Raw genomic sequence first — 27,919 nt, 5'->3', positions numbered from 1 at the left:
CTTTTTAAACAGAAGAAGGTATTTGAGAGGAAAAAAAAAATAATTTTTTTTTAGGGGAAAAAAAAAAAAGTGCAGGACTCCTTCAGATCTTCACTAGTCTTAGAAAAACTTTCCAGAATACTGCTTCACACTATAAAAAAGAAAAAATAATCTTGCATTAGAATCCTTCAACATCTGCATATTGCTTCACACTATAAAAGAAAAAGAAAAAAAAAGCATGTATTAGAATGATTGACCATACATCTTGCATCAGTATTCACAACGGTATTCTTAAACTACAAATTCCTATATTTAAAAGTAAAAAAAAAAAGCTAATAATTACAGGCATATAATTTTAAGCATATTTAAATATTAGTAACCAAAAGCCAAGCATTCAAGTTAAACGTTAACAAATGCTATGATAGCCAACATGTTATTTAAGCAAAATTAAGCCAACTAAGTTCAAAATTGTTAATATTTGCCAGAAGAGAAAGCAATGCCAGCAAGGTATGAAAGCTGCATAACAGCACAAACTGATTTCAACTTGGTCTGTAGAGGCATGGTCTGTGCCATATGGCAGACTGTAATTTGTTGTCAGTTAAGTTATGTAAAAACAACAAAATCACTAGTCTTCCACACAGAACTAGACCAATGTCCATTGAAATCTTCTATATTTTCTACAGGTTCTAAGTAATTTATTACTTTTTTTTTTTTCTTCTTCTGGTGAAAAGAATTTTTCACCAGGACAGCTTGGTTAAAATGTTTTCCATCAAGATTAGTTTTGAGGGCAACTTCATTTTACTTAGAGAAAAGAGGAGACTCAAGGCAATACTACCCCTAAGAAGTTAGGTTCAATAGTTACTTAAATCCTGCCTTCTGAAAACTATATTGCAGAGGAGAACAGCCTTAGAATGTAGTAGTAGGAAAGTCAGTTTAAAATTGACGGCAAGAACAGTGTTAAGCTTCAACTTGCCTGTTCTGCAGTAAATACTGAGCATTTTGTATCTGGTCCTGTGTTCCTGTAATTGTTATTATTCGATCTTCTGAGCCTTCTAGTGGTTCATCAATTTTGATTGAAGCTCCTGACTCATGACGTATTTGTTTGATTCGCTGGCCTCCCTTTCCAATAATAGATCCTGCCAGCTAGGGGAAAAAATAAAGCATTAATTTCTTGATAGAACTTTCTCTGCAGAAACACAGTACTGTTCAAGTAGCTTCCATCAATTTAAACAGTTACAATGAAAGCTTCCTCTTACAGCCTCAAAACATCTTCTATAATGTTTATTATATAAACACAGGGGGGATAGAGCTGGAAGAACCAGAAGCTTATTTGTAAAAACAAGTTGTGTAGACCATCTCTATTACTGAATAACAAGTTCAGTACATCTCTAAAGTGAAGAAGAAAACATCTTTAAGAATAATCTTTTGGTGATTTAGAAACACTTGCTGTACATTAAAAGCACCTGTCAAGCATCCCAAATACTTTTGATTTACTTACATAGCCTGAGAAAAGGCTGTGACATTTATTTATACATAAGTAGAAAGCAAGTCAGCTGCACTTACATCTTTGGGAATCGTTACTTGTGTTGTGATAATGGGTCCACCAAGATCTCCATATGAACCACGGCCCCCTGTGTAAGAATAGTCTGATTTAAACGTATGCATCAAGCCTCTTACTAGCTAAATGAAACGTATGTCAAAATTCTCTATAAAAACTTACCATATCCAGAGCCACCCTCAAACTATAAGAAAAAGAGAAAGAAAACCCTTAAATAGCAGATAGCCATGATCATTAACATATTTTCATTTCAAGTATCATACTATTAACTTTGAGCTTATTTTATGCAAAAATCCTAACCCAGAACCTTATTAAAGGCAAACTGTGAACTGTGGAATAAAGCAGATCAAGAACAAGGGGGGAGGGGGAAGGAAGTAAGGAATCTCCAATGACAACCTCTTAGCCTGTTCTGTTAAAACCTCTAAGTCATCAAGATCCAGACATACCAGCTTACCAAGCAACCTTACCAATTCCGCTGGTAAACAGCTATTAATGCAGAAAGTCCTGACTCTTGGACTAAAATGACATTCAAATCAAAAGATCAGAGTTCAGCCTTATTACTACTACCTATACAGCCGAGTAGAAATTAAAGTCTTAGTTTGAGACAAGATGTTTACCTGGTAAACATCAGCCCTCCTACTCTATCTTGAAGAAAAACAGAGTAAACCCTAACTTCATAATTGGTCTCTTCATTCAGACTATGCTACAATGTTTTGTATCTTAGAAATGACAATCATGACAGGTTATTTTCTCCCCTCTACAGCTGTGGACCACAACATTAGAAGAAATAGACAGACCCAGTCCATTAGTACATGGCTCCATCAGTGGTGTCACTGCCACAATTTTGTTTTGGGTTTTTTTTGTTGTTGTTGTTTTTTTTTTTTTTATAATAGGATGGCCTATGCAGCACCAGGATTGCTGATGTCAGATAGGATTCACCTTTTTCAAAGGAGGAAGAGGGTCTTTGCTCATGAGCTAGTGGGGCTCATTAACAGAGCTTTAAACTAGACATGATGGAGGAAGGGGGGCAATATCAAGCTCACCCATGACAAGGCGTGGGATGAGATACCAAGGTTAGAGGGGCAGGGTGCTACTGAGGACCATCAGGCCAATGGCTCCAAGACATGTTGGTAACACTGGAGCACACTTGAAATCTTACAGAGATAAGGAAGGGGCACCTGAGGAAATAGGAGCCAACAGGGAAACACCAGTGAAACACTTCAGAGGAATCAAGAGGTGCTCCTCTAAGGAGACAAGGCCAGCAGCCCAGCTGAAGTGCTTCTACACCAATGCATGCAGCATAGGAAACAAACAGGGAGTTGGAAGCCGCCATCAAGCTAGAAAGCAACGACCTGCTGGCCATTACTGAAACTTAGTGAGACAAATCCCATGACTGGAGTGTGGCTTTCAATGGCTACAGGCTATTGTCCTGGGTTCAGCAGTAGCAGCCATTTTTCTCCTTCTTGGTAGCCGGTGCAGTGCTGTGTTTTGACTTTCGGCCTGATGTTTTGGTCTAGCCAAGGACTTTGTGAGCCCCATGCTCTGCCAGGGAGGAGGGGAAGCCAGGAGGAAGCAGAGACAGGACACCTGACCCAAACTGACCGAAGAGGTATCATATACCACAGCATGTCATGCCCAGGATGTAACGGGGAGTTACCCAGAAGGGCTAGGACTGCAGGGTTGGAGGAGGTATCGGTCAGTGCTTGGTCGGGCTGGGGGGCGAGTTATCGGTCGGCTGGTGGCAAGATGTTGTATCCTCTTCCCTTGTTATTTCCTTTATCATTGTTATTATTGGTGGTAGCAGTAGTGATTTGTGTTATACCTTAGTTACTAAACTGTTCTTATCTCAACCTGTGGGAGTTGCATTCTTTTTGATTCTCCTCTCCATCCCTCTGGGAGTAGGGGGAGGGAAAGAAGGGGGGGAGTGAGTGAACGAGTTGCCTGACTGGGTTTAAACCACGACAGCTATTTAGAAGGGATAGGCGAGGAAGGAAGGGTGGTGGGGTTGCCCTCTACATCAAGAGATGGGCAGAGCATTAAGAGTTGTCTCTGAAGAATACCTACAGCCAGGTTGAGAGCTGATGGGTAAAAATGAGAGATCAAGGCAAAGGGAACCTTGTGGTTGGTGTCTATTACAGGCTGCCCAATCAGAGGGAGACTACTGATGAAGCCTTCTTACTCCAGCTATAAGAGGTATCGCACTCTCAGGCTCTTTTCCAGCAGGGGTCAGGGTGGTTGAAGTCCCCTAGCAGGACAAGTAGCACAGCGAGCTGTAGTCAATCCAAGAGACTCCTGGAGTGCACTGAGGATACCTTCTTAAACCAGGTAACAGACAGCCCTACCAGGGGGGATGAGATAATGCACCTGATGGTCACCAATGCAAGTGAACTAATTAGTGACATCAAAACAGGAAGCATCCTGGGCTGCAGTAATCATGCACTTGTGGAGTTCACAGTCCTAAGGGAGGCGAGACAGGCAAAAAGTAGTCAGGACCTTGAATTTCAGAAAAGACAACTTCCAGCTCTTCAAGAAGTTAGTCAATAGGACCCCCTGAGAAACTGCCCTCAGGAAGAAGGGAGCAGAACAGATATGGCAGATCTTCAAGGACACTTTCCACAGAGCACAAGAGCTCACCATCCCACAGTGGAAGAAATTGAGTAAAGAAGGCAAGAAGCTGGCATGGCTGAGTCAAGAACTGCTGATCAAACAAAAGGGCAAGGCAGTGGGAAATGCACAGGCAGTGGGAGCAGGGACAGGTATCCTGGGAAGAGTATAGGAACACTGCCCAGTTGTGCAGAGATGGGGTCAGGAAGGCCAAGGCACAGCTGGAGCTGAACTTGGCAAGGGATGCAAAGAACAACAAAAAGGTTCTACGGGTATGTCAACCAGAAGAAGGAGGTCAAAGAAAGTGTGCCCCTCCCCCCGGCCCCCCAATGAGCAAGACTGGTAAACTGGTAACAGTGGACAAGAAGGCTGAGGTACTCAACATTTCTGCCTCAATCTTCACTGGCAGGCTCTCTCCCCACACCTCTTGAGCAGATGAACTGCAGGGTGGGAACTGGGGGAGAAAAGTCCCTCCCACTAAGTAAAGATCAGGTCTGTGACCATTTGAGGACCCTGAACATACACAAATCTATGGGATCTGATGAGATCCATCCCAGAGTGCTGAGGGAATTGGCTTATGTAGTTGCCAAGCCACTCTCCATGATATTTGAGAAGTCATGGCAGTCAGGTGAAGTCCCTGGTGACTGGAAAAAGGGCAACATCACACCCATTTTTAAAAAGGCTAGAAAGGAGGACCCCAGGAACTACTGACCTGTCAGCCTCACCTCTGCGCCTGGGAAGATCATGGAACCGATCCTCCTAGGAGCTATGCTAAGCCACATGAAGGACAGGGAGGAAATTTGAAACAGCCAGCATAGCCTCACCAAAGGCAAGTCCTGCCTAACCAACCTAGTGGCCTTCTATGATGGAGTAACTACATCAGTGGACAAAGGAAGGGCTATGGATGTTGTCTATCTGGACTTCTGAAAAGCCTTTGACACAGTCCCCCTACAACATCCTTCTCTCTAAACTGGAGAGACTTGCATTTGATGGTGTCCTGGGTTCAGCAGTAGCAGTCATGTTTCTCCTTCGTGGTAGATGGTGCAGTGCTGTGTTTTGACTTCCAGCCTGGGAACACTGTTGGTGAAGCCGATGTTTTTGGTTGTTGCTAAGTGATGTTTACCCTGACCAAGGACTTTGTGAGGCTCATGCTCTGCCAGGGAGGAGGGGAAGCCAGGAGGAAGCAGAGACGGGGCGCCTGACCCAGGCTAGCCAAGGAGGTATTCCATACCACAGCATGTCATGCCCGGGGTGGGGGGTAATTGGGAGTTACCGGGAAGCACACGGGCTTCCGGGTGGGACTCGTTTCTTGGCTGGTGGTACTGTATTCTCTTCCCTTGTTATTTTCTCTTATTGTTGTTGTTGGTAGTAGCGGTGGTGATTTGTGGTGTACATTGGTTGCTGGACTGTTCTTGTCTCAACCCGTAGGAGTTGCACCTTTTCGATCCTCCTCCCCATTCCTTCGAGAGCAGGGAAGGGGAGAGCCCTGGGGGGGGGCCTCGATTGTTGCCAGCCCGGCACCACTCACTGGGAGTGAGTGAACAAGTTGCCTGACTGGGTTTAAACCACGACAGATGGGTGGGCTGTTCAGTGGATGAGGAACTGGCTGGATGACTGCATCCAGAAGGTAGCAGTCAATAGCTCAATGTCTGGATGGACACCAGTGACAAGTGACAGCCCTTAAGGGTCTGTACTGGGACCAGTACTCTTTAAAATCTTCAATAACATAGTGGGATTGAGTACACCATCAGCAAATTTGCAGATGACACCAAGCTGAGTGATGCAGTTGAAATGTCCAAGGGACAGGATGCCATCTAGAGGGACTTGGACAAGCTCAAGAAGCGGGTCCATGGAAACCTTATGAGGTTCAAAGAGGCCAAGTGCAGGGTCCTGCACCTGTGTTGGGGCAACCTCTAGTATCAAATACAGGCTGGGGGATGAAGGGATTGACAGTACCCCTGACTTAGGGGTATTCATGGATGAAAGACTGGACATGAGCTGGCAATTTGCACTTGCAGCCCAGAAGGCCAATCATATCTTGGGCTGCATCCAAAGAAGCGTGGTCAGCAGGTCAAGGGAGGCGATTCTTCCCATCTACTTTGCTCTGGTGAGACCCCACCTGAAGTACTGCATCTAGCCCTGGAGTCCTCAGTACAGTAAAGATATGGACATGTTGGAGAAGGTCCAGAGGGCCACAAAAATCAGAGGGATGGAGCACCTCTCCTATGAGGAGCGGCTGAGAGAGTTGGGGTTGTTCAGCCTGAAGAAAACTCCAGGGAGACCTTATTGTGACCTTTTAGTACTTAAAAGGGGCCTGTAAGAAAAATGGGGCGAGACTTTTTAGCAGGGCCTGTTGTGATAAGACACGGGGTGATGGTTTTAAGCTAAAAGAGGGGAGATTCAGGCTAGATGCAGGGAAGAAATTTATAAGGAAGGTGGTAAAACACTGGCACAGGTTGCCCAGAGAGGTATAGTAGATGTGCCATTCCTGGAGACATTTGAGGCCAGGCTGGATGTGGTTCTGGACAACCTGATCTAGTTGAAGATGCCCCTGCTCTTTGCAGGGGGGTTGGACTAGATGACATTTGAAAGTCCCTTCCAACCCATACTATTCTATTACACTAATTACATCTATTCTACTAAAACTACCACATACCAAATTCAAATCACTACAGTGCAGCACCCCTGAGTGTTTTATGTTCAAGATTTGTAGACTGGCACTTGATATCAAGTACTTAATTTCATCCAATGACCTCTAAATAAGCAAACACCCATTTTAATATCTTCCTGTAGAAGCAGAGACTAGATGTGCACATTTCTCTAGAATTCAATTTTTATCACTGATAGACAGGAATTTATGTGAATTACTTGTTTGCAGATGTTGCAATGCAACAACTTTGTCCAAAAAAGTATTTGCCTGCTAGCTTTTTGAAACAGCATCAAAACAGTAGCTATTCAGAAAAAAATTGTTCATCTAGTTGCAAGCAACCCGTATTGTGTAATCATATTGCTTAGCAATACGGACCATAATACAACATAATAGAGCTCATAGTGGAGTGCAAAATACAAAATAAAGGACACTGCTTAGATATTAATTCAGAGGTAGATCAGAACTATCTGCATTATTCCACACGCATACTCTTCTGCCTATTTCTGCTGATATTTTGCACAGGGAAACCCTTTTTCAGGCTAACTTGCTTCAGTGAGCAATCCTTTTCTTGACCCTTTCTGCTGATTCTCCTCCCCAGACTACAAGACAGCAAATGAGTAATTAAAACTGTAGTGGTCATGTAAGCTAGGAACTAAAATTTAGTATTTGGCAGCACTTTGCCATCTTCCAGATGGCATGAACAGTTGCTGACACCTTTTGAACTTTCCTTCCTGAACCCCCTAAGAAGCCTGATAAACACAAATCAAATGGAATACTTTCAAATATTTGGATAAGTAACACATAATAGTTTATCTACAACTATAAGAATTATTTTCAACATTCCTTATTTCAAACAGGAGAAAACATAACATGAAGTTAACATAAAACATTTGTATATAGATGCACCTACAGAGTTTTGAAAAGCAAGAGTTACAGTGAACTACAACTTAGAATGCTAAAAATAGGGTACAAAAGAGGCAATACAACAAAAACTTCTCTTAGCTGTGCTGCTGCATACTTTCATTGTGGAACATTAGCTACCTGCATAGGATTCATTGTTCAGGACAAACTGCCAATAACATGAGTTAGGAGACCAGCTTCAGGGATTTTTCAATAGATGCAAACTGCCATTGACTACATTCAATCTCAAGAAATTCCAGTTATCACTTAACCAATTAAAATGATTTTTCTCAAAAATCAACTATTAAACCAGTCAAATAAAAGCATGAGCACACTCACCAACTCTGGTGGCTGCATGTCATCGCAGGCATCCACATGACACTGCATCATCTTCCAGACACAACGTAATAGGAGGAAAAGAGGAAATAAATCTAAATTAAGTCCATGTCATCGAAGCTTACAGCTAACTTGGCAAGGAAACACATACCAATATAGAGATACATTTTCCTGCACTATTTAAAATACTACAAAGTCTCAAAAGTACATGATATTGACCAGTTACAAGATTAACTCCTTTTTACTTTCACTGCAAGAGAACTGTAACTGGTCATATCTTCCTTGTTTCTGTGCTGTAAACAATTTTCCTCTTACAAAGAGCATCAGACAGCTAAGGGGAAAACAAATGGTGAACAGTTTTTTTTTTTAAACACCTCTGAGTACTAAAACTACTATATACTAGAAGATGCTACTACTCTCAGATACCAAAGCCTTCTATTTCTCTCATGCATTTAAAAACAATCAAAAACACCTCCCCACCCCCCCAAAACCCAAAAAAACCCACAAAACAAAACACACACCAGAAAAGGAATTTAATAAAAAAGTAATTGTCACTGATATATTTATGTCAACAGCAAGTCAAGCAGGAAGGACATGGCTTCTCATCTTATTATTTCCAAATACCTCATATAAGCCACTAGGCTAAACTAATAATCTACTACTGCCTAATTATATTTGAAAACAAACTAGTTTCTAATTTACTTTAAATTACTATTAAGGCAAAAGCCTTTGCTGGGTTAAAACACGCAACACAACATGAATAACACATTATATATAAATGCTCATTTAAAACAGTTCCCAAATTATCCTGCACCTAGTATTTTAAGATACATAACAGAATTTTCTTATCTACAGACTCATTTGTGCTAGCTAGTACTGGTAACCAAAGGAAATGAAATAGAAACCAAATGAAACGCTGATTGGATAAGACAAAGGGCATAGTACTGATAAGAATTTATTGACTTTTGTATCTAGAAAGAATACACATGCAATATTAACTGACAGCAAAATCCTTACTGTAACTTTCCCCTGTTTTAAAGGGACTGGCCTAGAAGATTGAAATTTTTTTTTTTAGTATTTATATAGATAAATGTGACAAAACATCTTCATTGATTTTTTTACATGCTCCCTAATGCCTTAAACATGAAACACTTTTAATATTTTTAGCACATGTACCTTTATTGAAGTGCTTATACAGATGTGTATAACACATGGAATCATATATGATGTTAAGAAATATCTAGAAATAGGAATCATTTGAATAAGCAAAAAACACTATTCTTAAACAGACATTCTGATTTAGTTCTCAATTAACTCAAATTTAAAGATACTTTGAAAGCAAAGGAACTGACTATTAAAAGAGGAGGGGGATTAAATGGCTTTATATGCCCTTCTCCACCCTGGTATGCTTTTGTGTATTTGTATATCTAAAGCACCCATGGGGATGGGAGTGTTAAAGAAATAGTGGAAACATACTCATGCTTCCTCAGCTATCAAAATAGCCATTAGATTTGGAGTAGTTACAGGCTAAAATATATACCTCTGTAATAAGAGAAACAATGCATGTATGTCCATCAGTAAAATGCCTCAGAATAGAGATTTTTACATATCTATAAAAATATTTTTTCCCACTCCCATCTTAGAATTAAGGCTGTCAATATCGTCACATCTCAGAAAATTCAAGTTTCACCATCCAATCTTGGTTCACTACCCCACAGGTCTTGAACTACTGAACTTTTCTACCTTTAGCAGAGAAGAGAACCAGCATAAAATTAGGATTTCCGTAGATTCAACATCTCCAAGATTTTGGCCTGAAAAGAGAATCTATTCTTGCCTTTTAATAGATTTATGTAAAAGGTCAATTCTGCTCTCTCAAAGTAGCATTTCCCATGCCGTACTTTACAAACTACATCAATGTCAGTTTACTCCAAGTTTAAACATTTTGCTAGAGAATGGTTTCTATAGGAAATGCATAGTAGCAAGACCACCTTATATTTCTGGCATGATAATACTTCCATCTTAAGCCTCTCAACCCATGGAAAGACTTCTCATCTGTTTATACAGTTAAGGATACTGTGATTATGGCTAGTTAAAACTAGAAATTAAATACAATTTGTCTTTGCCTCATTGTAGACAGGCTATGAAACTTGTGCATAAAGCAGCCAAAGCTGTATGGAAAATGAACAGAGATGACTCCCACTTATTTGTAGAAACTAATGTCAAGAAAGCCAACTTCAACCTGTCCAAAGTCAGACTAAACAGAATTCAAATCGATTTTCTATTTTAAATTAAAATGGAACAGAACTAAAACACACTATTTCCCAAGCTAAAGATTCCATTCAACCGAAAAAATCAAAGGGCAGGCTGTTCTGTTTTATATGCCAACACTGGTTTTACTAGCTGCAAATGCGAAAATACAAAAACTGAGCTCTGAAAACACAAAGGATCTTAGAGGTATAGTACATAAGTCTTCTAGTTTCTTAAGATCCAGAGTAGCATAGGCAACAGTGGTTTTGGTGTTGTTTTGTGGTTTGTGTTTTTTTTCTGGGGGAGGGGGAAATAGGGCTTTTTTGCTCATTTTTAGCAATTTTAAGTGTCTTTCCTTTCAATATATTTTGACATTCTTGTAACATGTACATCCAGTGTGCATTACTGGAAGCAACTGCCTCTTCCTCCCAGAAGGAGGCAGTGTGTAAACCTCATTTAGGTAGCCCATTCCACAGCTCCTCAACTTTTTCCTATTCCATTCATTTAAACAAATGAAAAACAAACAAAACAAAACAAAAAACCACCACCAAACAAGCAAAACAAAAGATCCCCAAACCCACCTAACCTGTCATTTTAAGGAATGTACCAAACAAAACCAGAGAAGAAATAAAGATTATTAATCAAAGATTTACCTCCAAGATGCCTATGATTTCTCTTCCCAGGAAAGTGGGTACAACAGCCCATGACTACCAGGAAGTCACATTTCAGAGTACAACATGGAAGAGTATCCTCAGGCCTTTTTTAATTCTCCCAACCCCCCAACGTGGTTGAATGTACCTAATTTAATTTAAAATTCAACTTATCAGTGGCCCTGGCTCCAAAACATTTTGAATTACAGTAGATATTTTTTTTTTCAGACACAGAAATTGGCATAAAGACAAGAACTGATTTGAAAAAGTCATCATCTGCCAGGCTAGCTAGAGCTCTTTATAAATATTATTCATGTTCTCTCAATCCTGCTAACATCTGTTGGAAAATATTGTTTTGACATGCTTTCTTGATCTGAAAAGCCTCCCGACTCCTATTTCTGTCATCCCAATTAAAAAGTTTAAAAGAAGGTCCATGTAATAAAACCTGCAGGGACTGTGCTCCACCAACACTTATTCCATTGCCAATAGAAGTCAGGGAGAACCAACCAAGAGAAAAACCACAACCAAAACTCAAATAACCAAGCCCCACAAACCAAACCTACACAGCAGATCACATCCCAAATACCCTTCACACCCCAAACAGTCATCATCTCAGAAGAACCATTTGTATGGCCAAAAAATTTTGGCAGTATCAAAGTTTATCAGAAGCACACATGCTCCATACTTAAATGTATGTATTCAAGAACAGTTTCCTCAGCTATTTGAAGTGCTAACTAAACAAAACAATATGAATTTTAACTCTTACCATTCCATCATAACGGTCTCCAGCTCTACCCCTTCGGTCATAAGACATAAGATCTCTAAAATGAGAAAAAGCAACAGCACATGACTCAAGTTATAAACTAGTTTATATAATCTAATTCAAGTTCTCATTATTTGCACACAGCTATAAATTTCTGAATGCTTTAGCCAAGTTCTGAATAACATAAAATAAAGTTACAAAACTACTGACTGAAGTCCTGATAAGACTGTTACACTGCAGAAATAACTGAATTCAAATACTCTTTGAAATTCTCTGGTGCAATATACACTCAATCCTGCATAATCACTACCAACATGGAATGTGAAACAAGTCCTGGCAACAGAAGAACAATTCAGCAAATTTTAATCAACTTAAGTTTTGTACAATGCATTTATGCAACTTACCCGCCACGAGGAGGTGGTGGAGGAGGAAGAGGAAGATTACGAGCTCTGCTGCCACCTCTGCCACCATGACCTGGTGGAGGCGGTGGAGGTCCTCTGCGAGGGCTCATATCATCATAATCTCGTCTTGATGGAGGCATGGGTCGTCCACCACGACCAGGAGGCATTCGATCAAAACCACCTCTTCCACGCATTGGAAAGCCTACTGGACGTCCCCTTCTATCATCAAACATCATTGTGAAGCCACCATAGTCATATGTTTCATCATAGAAATTGGGATCATAAGGCTGGGCCCGTCCTTTAATTGGAGACTAAGACACACACACAAAAAAAAACCCAAAACCAACAACACCGGTCCCCCCAGTTAGCACTGACTGTTAAAATTACATTAAATCACTATATTAAATGAATATAAATTTATATGTTCTGAATTGATCTCTTGAGGCAAGGGTGCATAATGGGCAGGGCTACACTCAATGTGCCCTGGTGGAGGTACTACTGCAGCAGGTGGCTGAACTGCAGGAGACTATCAGTAAGCTAATACGTCAGGGAAACTGACAGGGAGCTGGACTGCTTGCCCCAGGCCCAAACTGTGGAGGAGCCACAAGTGTCCATCAAACCACATACAGGAAAGGAGGGCATTAATCCAGGAAGTTGGAAGCTAGTAACAGAAAACACAAAAAAAGGAGGAAGAGGACAATTAAAAGCAAGGGGGTTCCTCTAAAATCTGACATAACCACCCAGAACAGCTTTGCAGTTCTGCAGGGGGCTAATGAGGAAACTCACAGCTTACCAAATGAGCAACCACCTGATGCCACCATTAGAAAGGATAACTACTAGTGCCTCCAGGAAAAAGTGGCAGGTCAGAGCAGTAGGTGACTGTTTTGAAAGGCATAGAGGCACACATCTGTCAGCCTGACCCAGTCTCAAGGGAGGTGTGTGGCCTACCAGGGGCTGGGACAAAGGATGTTGCAGAGAGGCTGCCTGATCTTGTAAATCCTCTTGTTTCTCACTTCTAGCGATCTATGTGGGTGCTAACAAGACAGATAGCAGTAGTCTGGAGAACATTAAGGACTACAGAGCCCTGGGAGAGGTGATTAGGGGCTTTGGGGCTCAGATAATTTCTTCATCAATCCTCCAGGTTAAAGGGGAGGACTTCAAAAAGGCCAGGCAGATTTGGCAGGTTAAGAAATGGTAAGAATGGTGGTGCCATAGTCAGGGGTTTGGTTTAGAACATGGGACTCAATTTGGGAGGCCAGGTCTACTGGAGGCTGGTGAAGCTGGTCTGACAAAGTTGCTTTGGTAGGAGACTTGCCAGGCTGGTCAAGGCAGCTTTAAACTAGATGCGTTGGTGGAGAGGGGGATATCAATCCATCCCAACACTCTCAGTCAGTTACTAGCACCTGTAATAAATGCTTAGAGCCATGCAGAGATATTTCAGCTACTCCAGCCAATGAGTCAGCTTTATTTGGAACTCAGCTCAGATGCCTTTATACAAACACCCATAGTACGGGGAATAAACAAGAGAAATTAGAGATGTGTAAAGGGATATATCACTGGCAACACAGAAACATGGTGGGATGGATCCTATGACTGGAGTGTTGAAAGGGAAGGTTATAGGCTCTTTAGAAAAGACAGACCCGGCAGACAGTGAGGGAGAGTAGCTATTTTTGTCAGTGAAAGGCTGCAAAGTATGGAACTCTCTGGGGACAGGTGATTAGCCAACAAAGAGCTTGTGGGTCAGTATCAAAGGGAGAAGAGCAATGGAGACATTACTCTGGGGATCTGCTACAGACTGCCTGATCAGGAGGACTCTGTGGATGAAGCATTCTATAGACAGATAGGAGGAGCCTCACGCACACAGGCCCTTGTCCTTTTGGGGGACTTCAAACATCCTCATAGCTGTTGGAGGGAGGGCATGACCTGGTACAAGAAGTTCAGGAGGCTCCTTGATTGTGTGGAAGACAACTTCCTCTTGCAAGTAATAGAGACAAAAAGGAGAGGTGTCATACTTGACCTCATGCTCACTAACACGGAGGGGCTAGTTAGAAATGTGATGCTCCAGGGCAGCCGTGGCTGTAACAATCATGAGATGATTGAGTTTGAGATCCTCAGGGTAGTGAGAAGGGCATGCAGCAAGCTCACTGCCCTGGACTTCAAGAGAGAAGACTTTGGCCTCTTCAGGAAATTCCTTAGTAAGGTCCCATGGGATAAAGCCATAGAGGGCAGGGGGGCCCAAGACTGCTGGCTGATATTCAAGGATCACCTGCTGCAAGCTCAGGAGCGTTGCAACCTGACTAGAAGGAAATGTGTCAGGAGGGCCAGGAAAACTACATGGATGTATAAGTTGCCACTGAAGAAACTTAGAAGAGAAAAAAGAAGCTTATAAATGGTGGAAGCGAGGACAGGCAGCCTGGGAAGAATACAAGGATATTGTCCGTGAAGCTAGGGACCAGGTCAGGAAAGGTAAAGACTAGTTAGAATTAAATATGGCAAGAGATGCGAGAGATAACAGGAAGGGCTTCTATAGATATGAAGCAAACAAAAGACAGACTAGGGACCATGTGGGCCCTCTCCAGAAGCTATCAGGAGAACTGGCTACACAGGATTTGTAGAAGGCTGAGGTTCTCAATGACTTCTTTGCCTCAGTCTTCACTGGCAAATATTCTATCCACACTGCACAAGACTTGGAAGACAGATGCAGAAACTGCGAGAACGAAAACTTTAGGCCCAATGTAGGAGAGGATTTGGTTCAAGATCTTCTTAAAAACCTCAATGTGTACAAGTCCATGGGACCTGATGAAATCCATCTGAGGGTCCCAAAAGAGATGGCAAATGAGGTTGCTAAGCTACTGTCCATCATATTTGAAAAAACCTTGGCATTCAGGTGAAGTTCCCAACAACTGGAAAAAGGGTAACAAAACCCCCATTTTCAAGAAGGGGAAAACGCAAGACTCAGGGAATTAAATACCAGTTAGTCTCACCTCTGTGCCTGGCAAAATCTTGGAGCAGATTCTCTTTGAAAGCATGCTAAGACACATGAAAAACAACAAGGTGGTTGGTGACAGCCAAAATGATTTCACTAAGGGAAAATCCTGCCTGAACAATTTGGTGGCCTTCTATGATGGGGCTACGGAACCGATGGACAGGGGTAGAGCAGTTGACATTATCTACCTGGACTTGTGCAAAGCGTTTAACACTGTCCCACATGACATCCTTGTCTCTAAATTGGAGAGACATCAATTTGATAGGTGGACCACTCGGTGGATAAAGAACTGGCTGCACGGCTGCACACAAAGAGTTGTGGTCAATGGCTCAAAGTCCAGCTGGAGACCAGTAACGAGAGGTGTTCCTCAGGGATCGGTGCTGGGACAGTCTTGTTCAACATGTTTGTCGGTGACATGGTCAATGGGATTGAGTGCACCCCCAGCAAGTTTGCCAAAGACACCAAGCTGTGTGGTTTGGTTGATACGCTGGAGGGAAAGGATGCCATCCAGAGAGAACTTGACATGCTTGTGAGGTGGGCTGATGCCAACCTCATGAAGTTTAACCATGCCAAGTGCAAGCTGCTACACCTCAGTTGGGGCAATCCCAAGCACAGCTACAGGTTGAGTGGAGATGAGATTCAGAGCAGCCCTGCAGAGAAGGACTTGGGGGTGTTGGTTGATGAGAAAATGAACATGAGCCACCAGTGTGCACTTGCAACCCAGAAAGCCAACCGTATCCTGGGCTGTATTAAAAGGAGTGTGACCAGCAGGTCAAAGGAGGTGATCCTGCCCCTCTACTCTGCTCTCGTGAGACATCACTTGGAGTACTGTGTGCCCTTCTGGTGTCCTCAACATAAAAAGGACATGGAACTGTTGGAGCAAGTCCAGAGGAGGGCCACAAAGATGATCAGGGGACTGTAACTCTAGCAAGTCCCGTATGAAGATAGGCTGAGAAAGTTGGGGCTGTTCAGCTTGGAGAAGAGAAGGCTGCATGGAGACCTCATAGCAGCCTTCCAGTATCTGAAGGGAGACTACAAGGATGCTGGGGAGGGACTCTTCATTAGGGACTGTGATGATAGGACAAGGAGTAATGGGTTAAAACTTAAACAGGGGAAATTTGGGTTAGATATAAGGAAGAATTTCTTCTCTGTGAGGGTGGTGAGGCACTGGAACAGGTTGCCCGAGGAAGTTGTTAATGTTCCTTCCCTAGTAGTGTTCAAGGCCAGGGTGGATGGAGTCTTGGGTAACATGGCTTAAAGCGAGGTGTCCCTGCCCATGGCAGGGGGGTTGGAACTAGAGATCTTAAGGTCCTTTCCAGCCCTAACTATTCTATGATTCTATTATTTCTCAATGCTGACAAGGCAAGCATGGATATTACTGATGCACATACATTTGTCTCACTTCCACCCCAATTTAAAATTTCTTCATTTTACTTATATATGAAGCATGACTAACAGCCCACAGGTACCTAAAATGGCTTCCATCTCTGATAAGTTACACCCCAGTTCTAGGAAAGAGGAGTAATTTCAAGGGTGATAACAGTCTAACACTTATTTTGTTACTGAAGAGGCAGCACTGAATTCAAAATATAAATGGAAAGATAAAATTTTTCTTGCAAATAATCCCAACTTTCATGAATACCAATGAAAGAATAAATTTAAGACATTACCTCAGAGATAAGATCCAAGATAATCTTTATACATTCCACAACTCTATCAGGTTTTCCACCAATAAGCACCACTCTATCAGTGGAATGAGGACAACACTCTTGGAAGAGCTTAATGGTGGTCTGAGTGTTCTGTTGGAAAAAAAAAAAAACACAACAAAAAACAACAACAACAAAACAACAGCAAAAAAAAAGTAACAAAACAAACAAACCAATCTTCAAAAGAAGGAATTCAACACAATTTTGTAAACTTAATGAAAACAAAATGAGTAAGATACAGACTATAACATTTTAAAAGAAACAAACAAACCAAACCATTAAACTTGAAGACATTTTAAATGAATGCCTGCTTCCTAGTTCTTGCAACAAATTTAATCTTTGGATATTATATTTTTTTAAGACCTGCAATGACATCAGTTTGCATGAAAAGCTAGTGAACATGAAAAAAATTTTTATCCTTTCAGTTACGGATCATCTACATGGTCATTTAAATCAAATATTAGCAAAAGGACCAGATATCTATTATAAGCTTATGGGTTCTATAAGCCTCCATATGTCATAAAAACATGCTTTGGACGCAAGACAGCAGCTTTGCCAGGATTATGTCTAGTCATCTTGCCTTATTCAGTCCACACAAATAGTAGCTTACACCTTAAATGACCTTTAATTGCCTTCGACACAATGCCAGTAAAAGAAATCAACACTCTAGATTCAGAGACCACTAGCTTTGAAGAACAAAACATGACTCCTTCATAAGGAATAGTCCTTCACAAAGGAAACAGTGGTCTTCGAGGAAGCAGAACTTAAAACCCCACCCCATGCTAACTTTTTATAGCAGCATTCAAACAGCTATTAAATTACCATTTTTAGAGTTTATGGAAATTCATCCGCACTAAACCATTTTCCATGCCCAACACCACCAATATAGTCATCATTCAGCAGTTCATTTCAGAAGAAGTGATGAATGGCCTTTTAAAAAAATATCCTTTATTTATCAAGATTACTGTTAATATGTTTAAAAGCTTTATTAAGTCCTAGGCTCTATTACCAACAGCCACTTTATTTCTGACTTTTGCAAGAAAATTGTAATAAGTAACTCTGATCTCAGAACACATAAATTGTATATGAAATATGTTCTGAAGGAATTACTGCACATATGATGCTTACACTCACCATTTATGAACACAAAACCCTAATCTGTTTATAGAATAAAAGTAGAATGTGAACAGAACAGGAAATGGTACCTCTCTGAGTTCTTTGATTTTAGCACCCTTGACACCAATAATTCCTCCTGCTAGACTTTGGTGAATTAGAAGCCTTAATTCACAGTCAAAGTCACTACCTTTGTAGTGTTGATACTGTAAGAAAGATACATACAAGGAAAGAATAAAATATTAGTCGGGGGGGGGGGGAAGGTAAAATTGAAAGCATCAAAATTCTAGTTGGGGGCAAGGGTGTTGTTAAGCTTTTTTCTCCAAGCATCCTGGTTTAACTTAATTTGCTGCTGAACTGTAATGCAGTATTTGCTATGACAAAATCACACCTATTTAAGTACTTTGCCTCAACATGAGGTGATGTCAAATTAGTTTTCCTTATTTCTTTTATCATTATTATTGTATAAAATTTTAAGGTAACAAACAGCACAACACACTTGCTTAAAAATCCAAGGCAGGATGGAAATTACAATACGGCTACTTCAAACTGAAGACTAAATAAGCCAAGAGACAGGTGTTTTGAAGGAAAGACTTCCAAATACTATGTTCTAAGAAGAGATTATCTCCATTAAAACAAACAAACAAAAGCCAACACAGTTTGAGAGATATAGGCACACAACAATCATATGCAATTATCTTGTTTTAAACTCTAAATTTATACTTCTAAAGAAGAAACAAACCTAAGGCACATACCTCTTCTAAAGTAGGGATAATCTTCTTCAAGATTTCTCCAATTGTCTCTGTATCTGCACTTATACTCAAGATGCTGTTAGAGGCCATAGTGTCAGAAAAGTAGAAGTTTAGTATTCATAATCATACACAAAATTCTAACAAGATTGACTACACAGAATAATTTACAATTAATATTCTCCATTTAAAGTAAACCTGTTCACTGGATTTACAACACATGCATCTTTGTTTATGCCCAACATATACGCATGATGAATGTAAGGTTAGGTAGGTCTTGCAGAAAGAACGAGAGAACATGAGCAAGCAAGAGCTTTTGGAAGGCTCAAATTAACTGGGCAAGAAATCCAAGCAGAACTGAAAGTAGAAGTGAATATTCATGTTCTCCACCACCACTAATTTAGTATACCCTAGTATTACATTGGTAAAAATGGCACACCTTCTTGTAGAAAAAGTGGGGATATGCAAGTGGTCAACATTATATCTGGAGTAAGGTTGAAAGACTGGTTGGAAATTAGATTACTAATGGGCTCTGCAGAAAAGGACCAAAAATACAGGGAGGGAACAAAACAACCTCCAAACAAAAACATAACACAAACGAGAAGCAAAGGAAAGTGAACTATAGTATTCCATCAGAAATAATTATGAACAATATTAGGGGGAGCAAGGTGGACCACAAAGAGCAAGAGACTCCTGAAAAAAAAAAAAACCACAAACAAAACAAACCCACCACCAAAACAATACACTGTCTATAAGGAGATACTATTTAATTATATAAAAGGTAATAAAATACATTTCTCTCTTTCTAATCAGGCAGCAATGCATAAACTGTTGGGACATACCGCTCAGGGCCACTGCTGTCTGGGACTGAAACACTTGCATTGTACTGCATTGGTCATTGGCGTTCGTGGATGTTGGCATTGGGCATGGGCATTCAACCAGAAGTTGTCAAGTATGGCACCCATTTGGCAATGGGCACATTTTTGGGCATAGCCAACCAGGGTTTTCACGTTAGCGTTCAGGGACAGATGGGCCAACGTCATGGTGGGCAACGCAGGGGCAAGTCGATCCAGTACATGGGTAACGGAGATATATGGCCAAAAAAACAAGGAGAGGGAAAAGGCGGAAAAGCAATGAATTTTAATTTAATTTAAACTATACTCATTACTCTCAGCTAACGAAACAAGCTTACGTTATTCTGAAGACTAACACAATAACGGACTGCTACACTGACTGTGACTTAACAGTACGGATAATGAGTTACTTAATCTGACTAAACTACTTTTTTAACATACTGATGTTTCAGTAGCAGGCTGGCTCATGAATGTAGCCACAAAAACTGTTGAGATCCATATTACTGAAACCTTGGGCAAGTTGGGAAATCTTGTATTCCAGAACAATTAAACCATCTAGACTTAAAATAAACACACTAGCTGTCAAAGTTAGAAAGTGTATGTATGATTCCGGACCATTTCAGCTTAAACCTCAATTCCAGTTAGTACAGTTTGTGAACTTAGATGGAACCGATTCTGTAATGATATATTAGCAAATAACATGTTGAACAGTCTTGCTTGAAAAAATTTTCTGATTTGTAGCTGATGCTACAGGAGTGTAAACAAATGGAATTTAAGAAGCATTGCTAAGTTTTATAAATACATAACATTTATCCTGAACACATCTAATCACAAGAGTCAACTCCCTATAAAATATGAATAAGTAAATAAGTCATGACCATTTCAAAATGCTTCCGAGTAACAGAATAAAATGTTTCTTTACTGTTCTACACTCATAATTAAACCATGCAACCTTAACATGAATGTCTTTGTGCTTTATGTTCAAGCTGTTAAAGTAAGAACAAAAGGACCATTTTTTTTGTTGTTGGGGTTTATTGTTTTTTTTTTTTGTTTTTTTTTTTGTTTTGGTTTGTTGTTTTTTTTTTAAAGGAAGTTTAAGAAGTCCTCCATCACTGGATTAAACCAGCCACCTGCAATAGTTTTCAGTAGTACTATAACCAATTTACACATATGGAAAAAGGTATGGTTAAAAATTTTAAGCTTTTACAATATTTCTAATTAGAAATGTTAACTTATTTGAAGTGTGTAATTTAGAAGAACCCTGTTTGAAAGCAAAGAGATTTAACATAAGCCTCCCTTCCCACATAATTTAAGCTGGGTTTTAATTACAACACAAATGGAAAACAAAGTTCTCTCTTCTAGCAATTATTATAAATGATTTATAGATTATTGTTATCTAGATTTGAATTTCTCATTTTCTAGAAATGTATGCAATCAATTTTTCAATGCAGTGCTCTGATAGAATTGGTGTTAAATTAATTCAAACTTGTATATACTCACATCTGTACGAAGTGCCTTAATATTTTTGCCACCTTTTCCAATCACTGCTCCAGCATTCTGGAAAATAGTTATCAGAAATTACATTATTTTAATACAGCACAGACTACATTTTTGAACTGAAGACCAAAACCAATGCATCTATTTCAGCATTACCTTGTGAGGTGCATTTAGGGGTAAAGCTTGTTTTGCTTCTGAAAGGTTCAAATTAAATCAAAACACAAACTGATATGGTTTTACCACGAGAGGCGGGGGGGGAAGGTGGTGTGTCAAAACAGCTCTTAGCATTTAACTTTGGAAAGAGATAAAAATACCCAATAATATTATTACCATTTAAAATTTAAGTTTCTAGGCAATTCTGCCTGTGTTAAAACTGTCTCATAGTTAGACTACGACTGGAAAAATACCGTATGGGATTCCATGCGTATTATGTAGGTAAAGGATTTTCCTATTTAATATCTATAAATTTCACTTTTACACTCCATACATTTGATAATTTCAAATGCTACTTTTGATTTAAACTTAGGTAACCCAACTGACCACTCAAGTAGGCACAGTCTGAAGCATGTAAAGCCAACAGTGCAAGGTGTCCCTGCCCATAACAGGGGGATTGGAACTAGATGACCTTAAGGACCTTTCCAAACCTAACTATTCTATGAAAATAAAGAATCGCTATTCACCAGTTGCTAAAATCAAGAGGAATAAACTCAGATATTCAAGAGGGGCAATCGTAAAACTACATGCTCTGACCACACCACCCAAGTCCTGGAAGGCAAACGCAGGGACTGGGAGAATGAAGACCCTAGGCCCACTGTAGGAGATGATCTAATTTGAGACCATCTTAAGAACCTGAACGTACACAAGTCCATGGGACCTGATGGAATCCATCTGAGGGTCCCGAAGGAGCTGGCAAATGAAGTTGCTAAGCCACTGGCCATCATATTTGAAAAATCATGGAAGTCAGGTGAAGTTCCCAAAGATTGGAAAAAATGAAATATAACCCCCATTTTCAAGAAGGGGAAAATGGATGATCCCGGGGAATTACAGACCAGACAGTCTCACCTCTGTGCCTGGTAAAATCTTGGAGCAGATTCTCCTGGAAGGCATGCTAAGGCACATGAAAAACAACAAGGTGCTCGATGACAGTCAGCATAGCTTCACTACGGGGAAATCCTGCCTGACCAATTTGGTGGCCTTCTATGATGGGACTACAGAACTGATGGACGGAGTAGAGCAGTTGATGTCATCTACCTGGACTTGTGCAAAGCATTCAACAATGTCCCACATGATATCCTTGTCTCTAAATTGCAGAGACATCAATTTGATGGATGGACCACTTGATGGATAAAGACCTGGCTGGATAGCCACACGCAAAGAGTTGTCCAGCTCAATGTCCAGCTGGAGACCAGTAACGAGCAGCGTTCCTCAGGGATCGGTGTTGGGACTGATCTCATTCAACATCTTTGTTGGTGACATGGACAGTGGGATTGAGTGCACCCCCAGCAAGTTTGCCAGACACCAATCTGTGTGGTTCGGTTGATACGCTGGAGGGAAGGAATGCCATCCAGCAGGACCTCAACACGCTTGTGAGGTGAGCCAATGCAACCCTCATGAAGTTCAACAAAGCAAAGTGCAAGGCCCTATACCTAGGTCGGAGCAATCCCAGGCACTGCTACAGGTTGGGTGGAGAAGAAATTCAGAGCAGCCCAGCAGAGGACTTGGGGGTGTTGGTTGATGAGAAAATGAACATGAGCCACCAGTGTGCACTCACAGCCCAGCAAGCCAACCATATCCTGGGCTGCAGCAAAAGGAGCGTGACCAGCAGGTCGAAGGAGGCAATCCTGCCCCTCTACTCTGATCTCATGAAACCTCACTTGGATTATTGTGTACAGTTCTGGTGTCCTCAACATAAAAAGGACATGGAACTGTTAGATGAAGTCCAGAGGAGGGCCACGAAAATGTTCTGGAGGCTGCAGCATCTCCCACGTGAAGAGAAGCTAAGAAAGCTGGGGCTGTTCAGCCTGGAGAAGGCTGTGTGGAGACCTCATAGCAGCCTTCCAGTATCTGAAGTGGGCCTACAAGGATGCTGGGGAGGGACTATTCATTAGAGACTGTAGTGATAGGACAAGGGGTAATGGGTTAAAACTTAAACGGGGGAAGTTCTTTACTGCTAGGGTGGTGAGGCACTGGAATGGGCTGCCCAGGGAAATTATGAATGCTCCATCCCTGGGGGTGTTCAAGGCCAGGTTGGACAGAGCCTTGGGTGGCATGGTTTAGTGGGAGGTGTCCCTGCCCGTTGCAGGGGGGTTGGAACTAGATGATCTTAAGGTCCTTTCCAACCCTAACTGTTCTATGATTTTAACAAGTCAAAATGCCTTGGAAATAGTTTCAGAGCACAAGGCAATGGTCCTTTAAGTTGCAAAAAGACAATTTACAGTTAATCTGTAACAATGCTGCAATGAGACAGTGAATGATTCTTTATGACTAGCTGTGAAGATATAACTAGAACAACAGTTCTAAGATTCCACGATTCTATCTTTAGCAGGCTATTTCAAGAACTACAGGCAAATTTATCACTTTCATTACGCAGTTCACACATGATGCTAACACCACCACAAACATTTTGCGGTACTACATAATTTGACAATTCATTCAGAGTTAAGGTAACATTCCCCTGCCCTGACACAAAAGATTGAGTTACTTCAGACAGTACAAACACATGTAGTGACTGGAAACACTGAAAAAGATTTGTAAATAGCAATTTTACTGTGACAATTTATACTAGTCAGTGAAGTGATTGCAATCCCTGAAACATTGCTCCCATATTTCCTCCTGTTGATGTGCATAGATTTAGCAAACCTGTGAAAATTACCAAAATCCTGAGGAAGTCCTCAACTTTTCTTTCATGTTTAATTTAAAATCATAAGCTGATCGTTCTCTAAGGAGTAATACACAGTCTTTCCCCTGGGAACAAATATGTTCCACTCAAACACAAGTGGCTTATAATTCCTATTGTTTCAATTAGTACTCCTTTAAAAAAAAAAAAAAAAATCAAAGTAGTCTCATAGATCATTAAAGACTAATCCTTAGAAAAATTAGTGAACATAATATCATCACAATACACTACTATCATTCACACAGACTTACAAATATTCCCAAATTATTTTAAATAAAGCATACACTCTTTATAAACATACACCACAACATACATTTTGTCACCACTGTCTTAAGTATGAGCAAGAACACTGCAATACTGAAAAAGCATACTTTGCTTTGAAGCAGGATGCGCAACTCGACCATCTCATCTGTATTCCGAGATCTTTTGAAGGCCTGTTCTTCCTCCATATCTTCTGCAGGGCGTTTGCCTGTAGACGGGTCCATGGAGGGAGGGGGGAAAAACAGGATGGATGGACACAAAAATATACTTAACTTTCTAAGGCACAATAAAATTGTATATCAAGCTAAGGCACTGTATTCCTAATGAAGCATTCCCTCCTATTAGCCCAATGCTAACTTCCGACATCTACCCTGAGAATCTGTAGCACAGGAAAAGGTTTTTACTTCATCAGTGTACATTTCAATTCATTATTGAAGACTCATTCTAAATCTATCAACTACAGTTGAAATGAGAATTTTGCAAACTTAGTGAAAAATTTACAACATGTTGTTTAAATCAGCACTGAATCACCTACCTAGTATTTCTTTTATGATTGGGAAAATATTAAAGCCTGAAAGACCAAAAGTAGTTTGTCCAGTACTAAAATACTGGTGGAACAACAGAAAAGCAGTATTTCAAATAGTTCTGCAAAACTTGCATGAATCAACTCAATGCTAATGCCCTAACTCTTCTTCACTAATTAAGTCCAAAAAAAAAAATAAAATTCATTTAGCTAATAAAGATATTTCACATATATATACATTCCTTCAAAGGAATGCAATGAATAAAATATATTAATAGATATGCCTGACAGTATTTTTACATGATCACAGTCCAGACGAGCAATGAGTATTTAGCTATTAAATATTTTCAAATCCTTAGTTACAGCTTTGAGTCACTTATGCCATGTCTAAAATGCCCTCACAGAAAAAAAAGTACGTCATACAAAACCCATGTAAAACCATACAGCGCACTTAAAAAATAAAAAATTAAATGCAAAAATACTGCAATTATAAACATTTGATACAGTTAAATCATTCTGAAATAACTGGAAATGCCAAGACTTAAAAAGGTGTCCCAACCCCCATAAAAGAGCCCTTTAAATAAATTACCATTTGTCTCTGTGTTGGCAAAGGTTTCCTCCTGTTGTTCAGTCTCCATTACCTTTTATTCTTAGGTGTGCAGATAAAACCTGTTGCAGAACAAAAAAAGAGCCAGTACACCTATTTTGGGTATGCATGTGGGGTGCAAATTGTACATCATACTGAAGGGAAAACCAAAAAGATATACCCCCTTCTAGAACTTACCAGTTTTATATGTGCTTGCAGAGCAAATCTCAAGTGTTCTGGGCAGGATCAAAATCCAACAGCCTACTGCTTCAGAAGCCTATGAAAACAGCATATACCCTCTGTTCACTTACAGAGTCTGATTCTCACTACAACTGAAAATGAGGGTTTGACCCGAGTTTTTGCTGCAAAGCTTTTCTTTATAAATGAGAAAACATAAGGCCAAACACATCACTAAGAGAAGAAGTAAAGTCTGTAAACTTACAGATAAACAATCAGTCTGAACAATTAGGGACTTGGTCAGTATTCCAATATTTGTTAGTTTTAAGTAATCATGTTTACTGATAACGATTTTCAGGTATTTAAAGTGAACAATTATCCAATTCCCATCTTTATAATGTTATATAATAATACATACCTTGAATTTCCTTTTTAAGAGACACTATATATCAATCTGCTTATTGTTTAAACCATTTAAATTGTTATAATCACCAGCATTAATTAATAAGTTATCAACCTACTAGCAGACATTATCATGTCTTCCATTCACTATAACTAATGAACAAAAAGAAATTATACATGCCAAGCTAGAAAAATTATTTTAAAATACCACACTGCAGTTATGTATAACCTCTGCATACAATCACAAAGAACCTCAAAAGCAGCTGAACTTTTTTGCTTTTGTGAAACCGGTACCTCTTTCAATATTTATTTTTTTCAAGTTTATATGAGAATATTTGTAAAATACACTACAAATCCAAGCAAAAAAAAACCCAACGTTGCAGTTTAACCTCTTAAAAAAAAAAAATCACTTGCTCAGATAACGTCCAAAGAATGCCATTTCCCCCCTTGGATTCTGGAAGTATTCAAAAAACATGTACATGAGGCCCTCAGTGACATGGTTTAGTGGTGGCCTTGGCAGTCCTGGGGTAATGGTTGGACTTTATGATCTTAAAGGTCTCTTCCAACCTCGTTAATTCTATAGGACAAGACACTCAGTTACCGTGCTGTTTTGTAAATCGAGTTTACAGAATTGACTAACGCAATGATTTTACAAACATAGAAAAGATAAAGCGGCCATAGACATAAATAGAGAGCTAGGAGGCGACGACGCGTGTCTACTCCCACTCCCTCAGGACTGCCACGGTCTGCTCGGTCTGCACGTTTTTAGGCTTCCACCGCCTACTAAGGGAGAGCACTCGGAAACCCAGCTCATACCCTGAGCGAACGGGGCAACGTTATATAACCCCCGCAGACCGAAACCAACCTCCGCGGTGGCGGGGACTAACAGAAATGGCGGCTGTTGTAATGGCGCCTACCCACTGCTAGGCGGAGCCGGGAGCCGAAAAACGACCACCATGCGGTCACCAGATTTCTCCCGCTTTACCCATATAGACACAAAGGAGGCACTCGGTGGCCCTCACCCGAGCTCAAGTGGGACCGACAGACCGCAACGGCGCCGCCACAAGAACTCCGCCATTGCCCCTAAAAGCAAGGCCTGCTGCTAGAGCGCTCCCCAGTTGGTTTGGCACAGCTATTTCTGCACAGGCAGGAGCTGAGAGCGCCCTCCCTCCTCTTCCTCTCTGCTCACCATAATTCCAAAATCTTGCCCCATACCCATTCACCCGGATTTAGCACACATCCGACAGTGGAGCCGACATTCACCACATCTCCACTCCGGAGGCAGCACCGTTTGGGCCACCGTGCCCGCAATAAGGTCGCCGAGGTATGATGGTTGCCAGCAGAGACACAGATCACCCTTTTCGCCCTTCTCCTGAGAACAGATAGGCCCCCTTGGGCCCGCAGGTTGCGCCAAGCCACTCTACATTAGCTAAGGAGTCACTCCCGGCCCCCTCCTTCTCCACACAGCAGTCCTCAGACCCAATTCTGCACCCCCCTCCCCGCCAGCAGGGAAGAGCGCTGTCCCTGCGGGAACCCACAAAAATCCTGAGGCCTATCAACGACTCAGGCCCCCCACGTTACTACGTCGCTGCAGCATCGACAGGGGCGCGATCAGCAGTTCCGCTTCCCTCAGCCCACCTTAGCCCCCCGCCCCCCAGCACGCACACAACACACCCCATCAGCTACGCGCACAAGCCGCGCTTACCTACACCCGCCACGCAAGAAAGAGAAAACAGTGAACAATTCCTATCACCAACACATACACCTACCAGCACCTCCAAATGACTGGCCCAGCCACCTCCTCTCCTCCCCTTCGTGGGGACCTACTGAAGCCCCATTGGGCAAGACAGCTGCCTGTCAGGACGGAGATGGCCTCCAGTTCGCCCCGCCCTCCGTGTGAACCATAGAGAGACAAGGCCCGAGTGTAATGGAGGAGAGTGATTTATTTTGTATTGCCATAGTGTGCCTAAGTTGATTGTTTTACTTGCCTGATAGGGGCTACGAGAAGAGCGATAACAACAGTGGAGACAAAGGAAGGCGGTAAAAGAGAGCGAGAGGGACTGCAAGGCTTGCTTTTTTTT

General features: G+C 41.1%; 1 protein-coding gene across 5 annotated transcripts; it reads right to left on the bottom strand.

Annotated features, from left to right (window-relative positions):
• Positions 1–30: 30 nt before the first annotated feature.
• Positions 31–27,680, bottom strand: LOC130606135 (heterogeneous nuclear ribonucleoprotein K-like). Of its 5 annotated transcripts, XM_057422160.1 has the most exons (16): positions 27,608–27,626; positions 25,458–25,536; positions 25,263–25,342; positions 24,261–24,358; positions 20,997–21,053; positions 19,485–19,528; positions 18,649–18,721; positions 17,986–18,099; positions 16,745–16,873; positions 12,092–12,399; positions 11,691–11,745; positions 8,031–8,081; positions 1,700–1,721; positions 1,543–1,625; positions 953–1,122; positions 31–130 (listed from the first exon to the last, which is right to left on the bottom strand). In XM_057422160.1, the coding sequence occupies exons 3-16, from the start codon at positions 25,309–25,311 to the stop codon at positions 100–102; spliced, it is 1,284 nt and encodes a 427-aa protein (XP_057278143.1). In that variant the 5' UTR covers positions 25,312–25,342; positions 25,458–25,536; positions 27,608–27,626; the 3' UTR covers positions 31–99. The 5 variants fall into 5 exon arrangements, with proteins under 5 accessions (XP_057278143.1, XP_057278144.1, XP_057278145.1 ...); XM_057422161.1 differs by lacking the exon at positions 25,458–25,536 and having other exon boundaries at positions 27,608–27,680; XM_057422162.1 differs by lacking the exon at positions 27,608–27,626 and having other exon boundaries at positions 1,543–1,610; positions 25,458–25,662.
• Positions 27,681–27,919: the final 239 nt, after the last annotated feature.

The sequence above is a fragment of the Pezoporus wallicus genome, unplaced genomic scaffold (assembly GCF_028554395.1).
Source record: "Pezoporus wallicus isolate ANWC-B61680 ecotype Strahan unplaced genomic scaffold, APGP_CSIRO_Pwel_v1 contig_13866, whole genome shotgun sequence".
NCBI lineage: Eukaryota > Metazoa > Chordata > Aves > Psittaciformes > Psittacidae > Pezoporus > Pezoporus wallicus.
This window is presented reverse-complemented; position numbering and strand designations above follow the sequence as displayed.

What these genes read in the sequence shown, in the direction of transcription:
- LOC130606135 (XM_057422161.1), bottom strand. Translation starts at nt 25,311, where the DNA reads ATGGAGACTGAACAACAGGAGGAAACCTTTGCCAACACAGAGACAAAT. An exon ending in GACAGCAGTGGCCCTGAGCG is followed by an intron (nt 18,722 to 19,484) that starts GTATGTCCCAAC and finishes GGCCTCTAACAG; the next exon opens with CATCTTGAGTATAAGTGCAG. An exon ending in TGAGGGTGGCTCTGGATATG is followed by an intron (nt 1,626 to 1,699) that starts GTAAGTTTTTAT and finishes CGTTTAAATCAG; the next exon opens with ACTATTCTTACACAGGGGGC.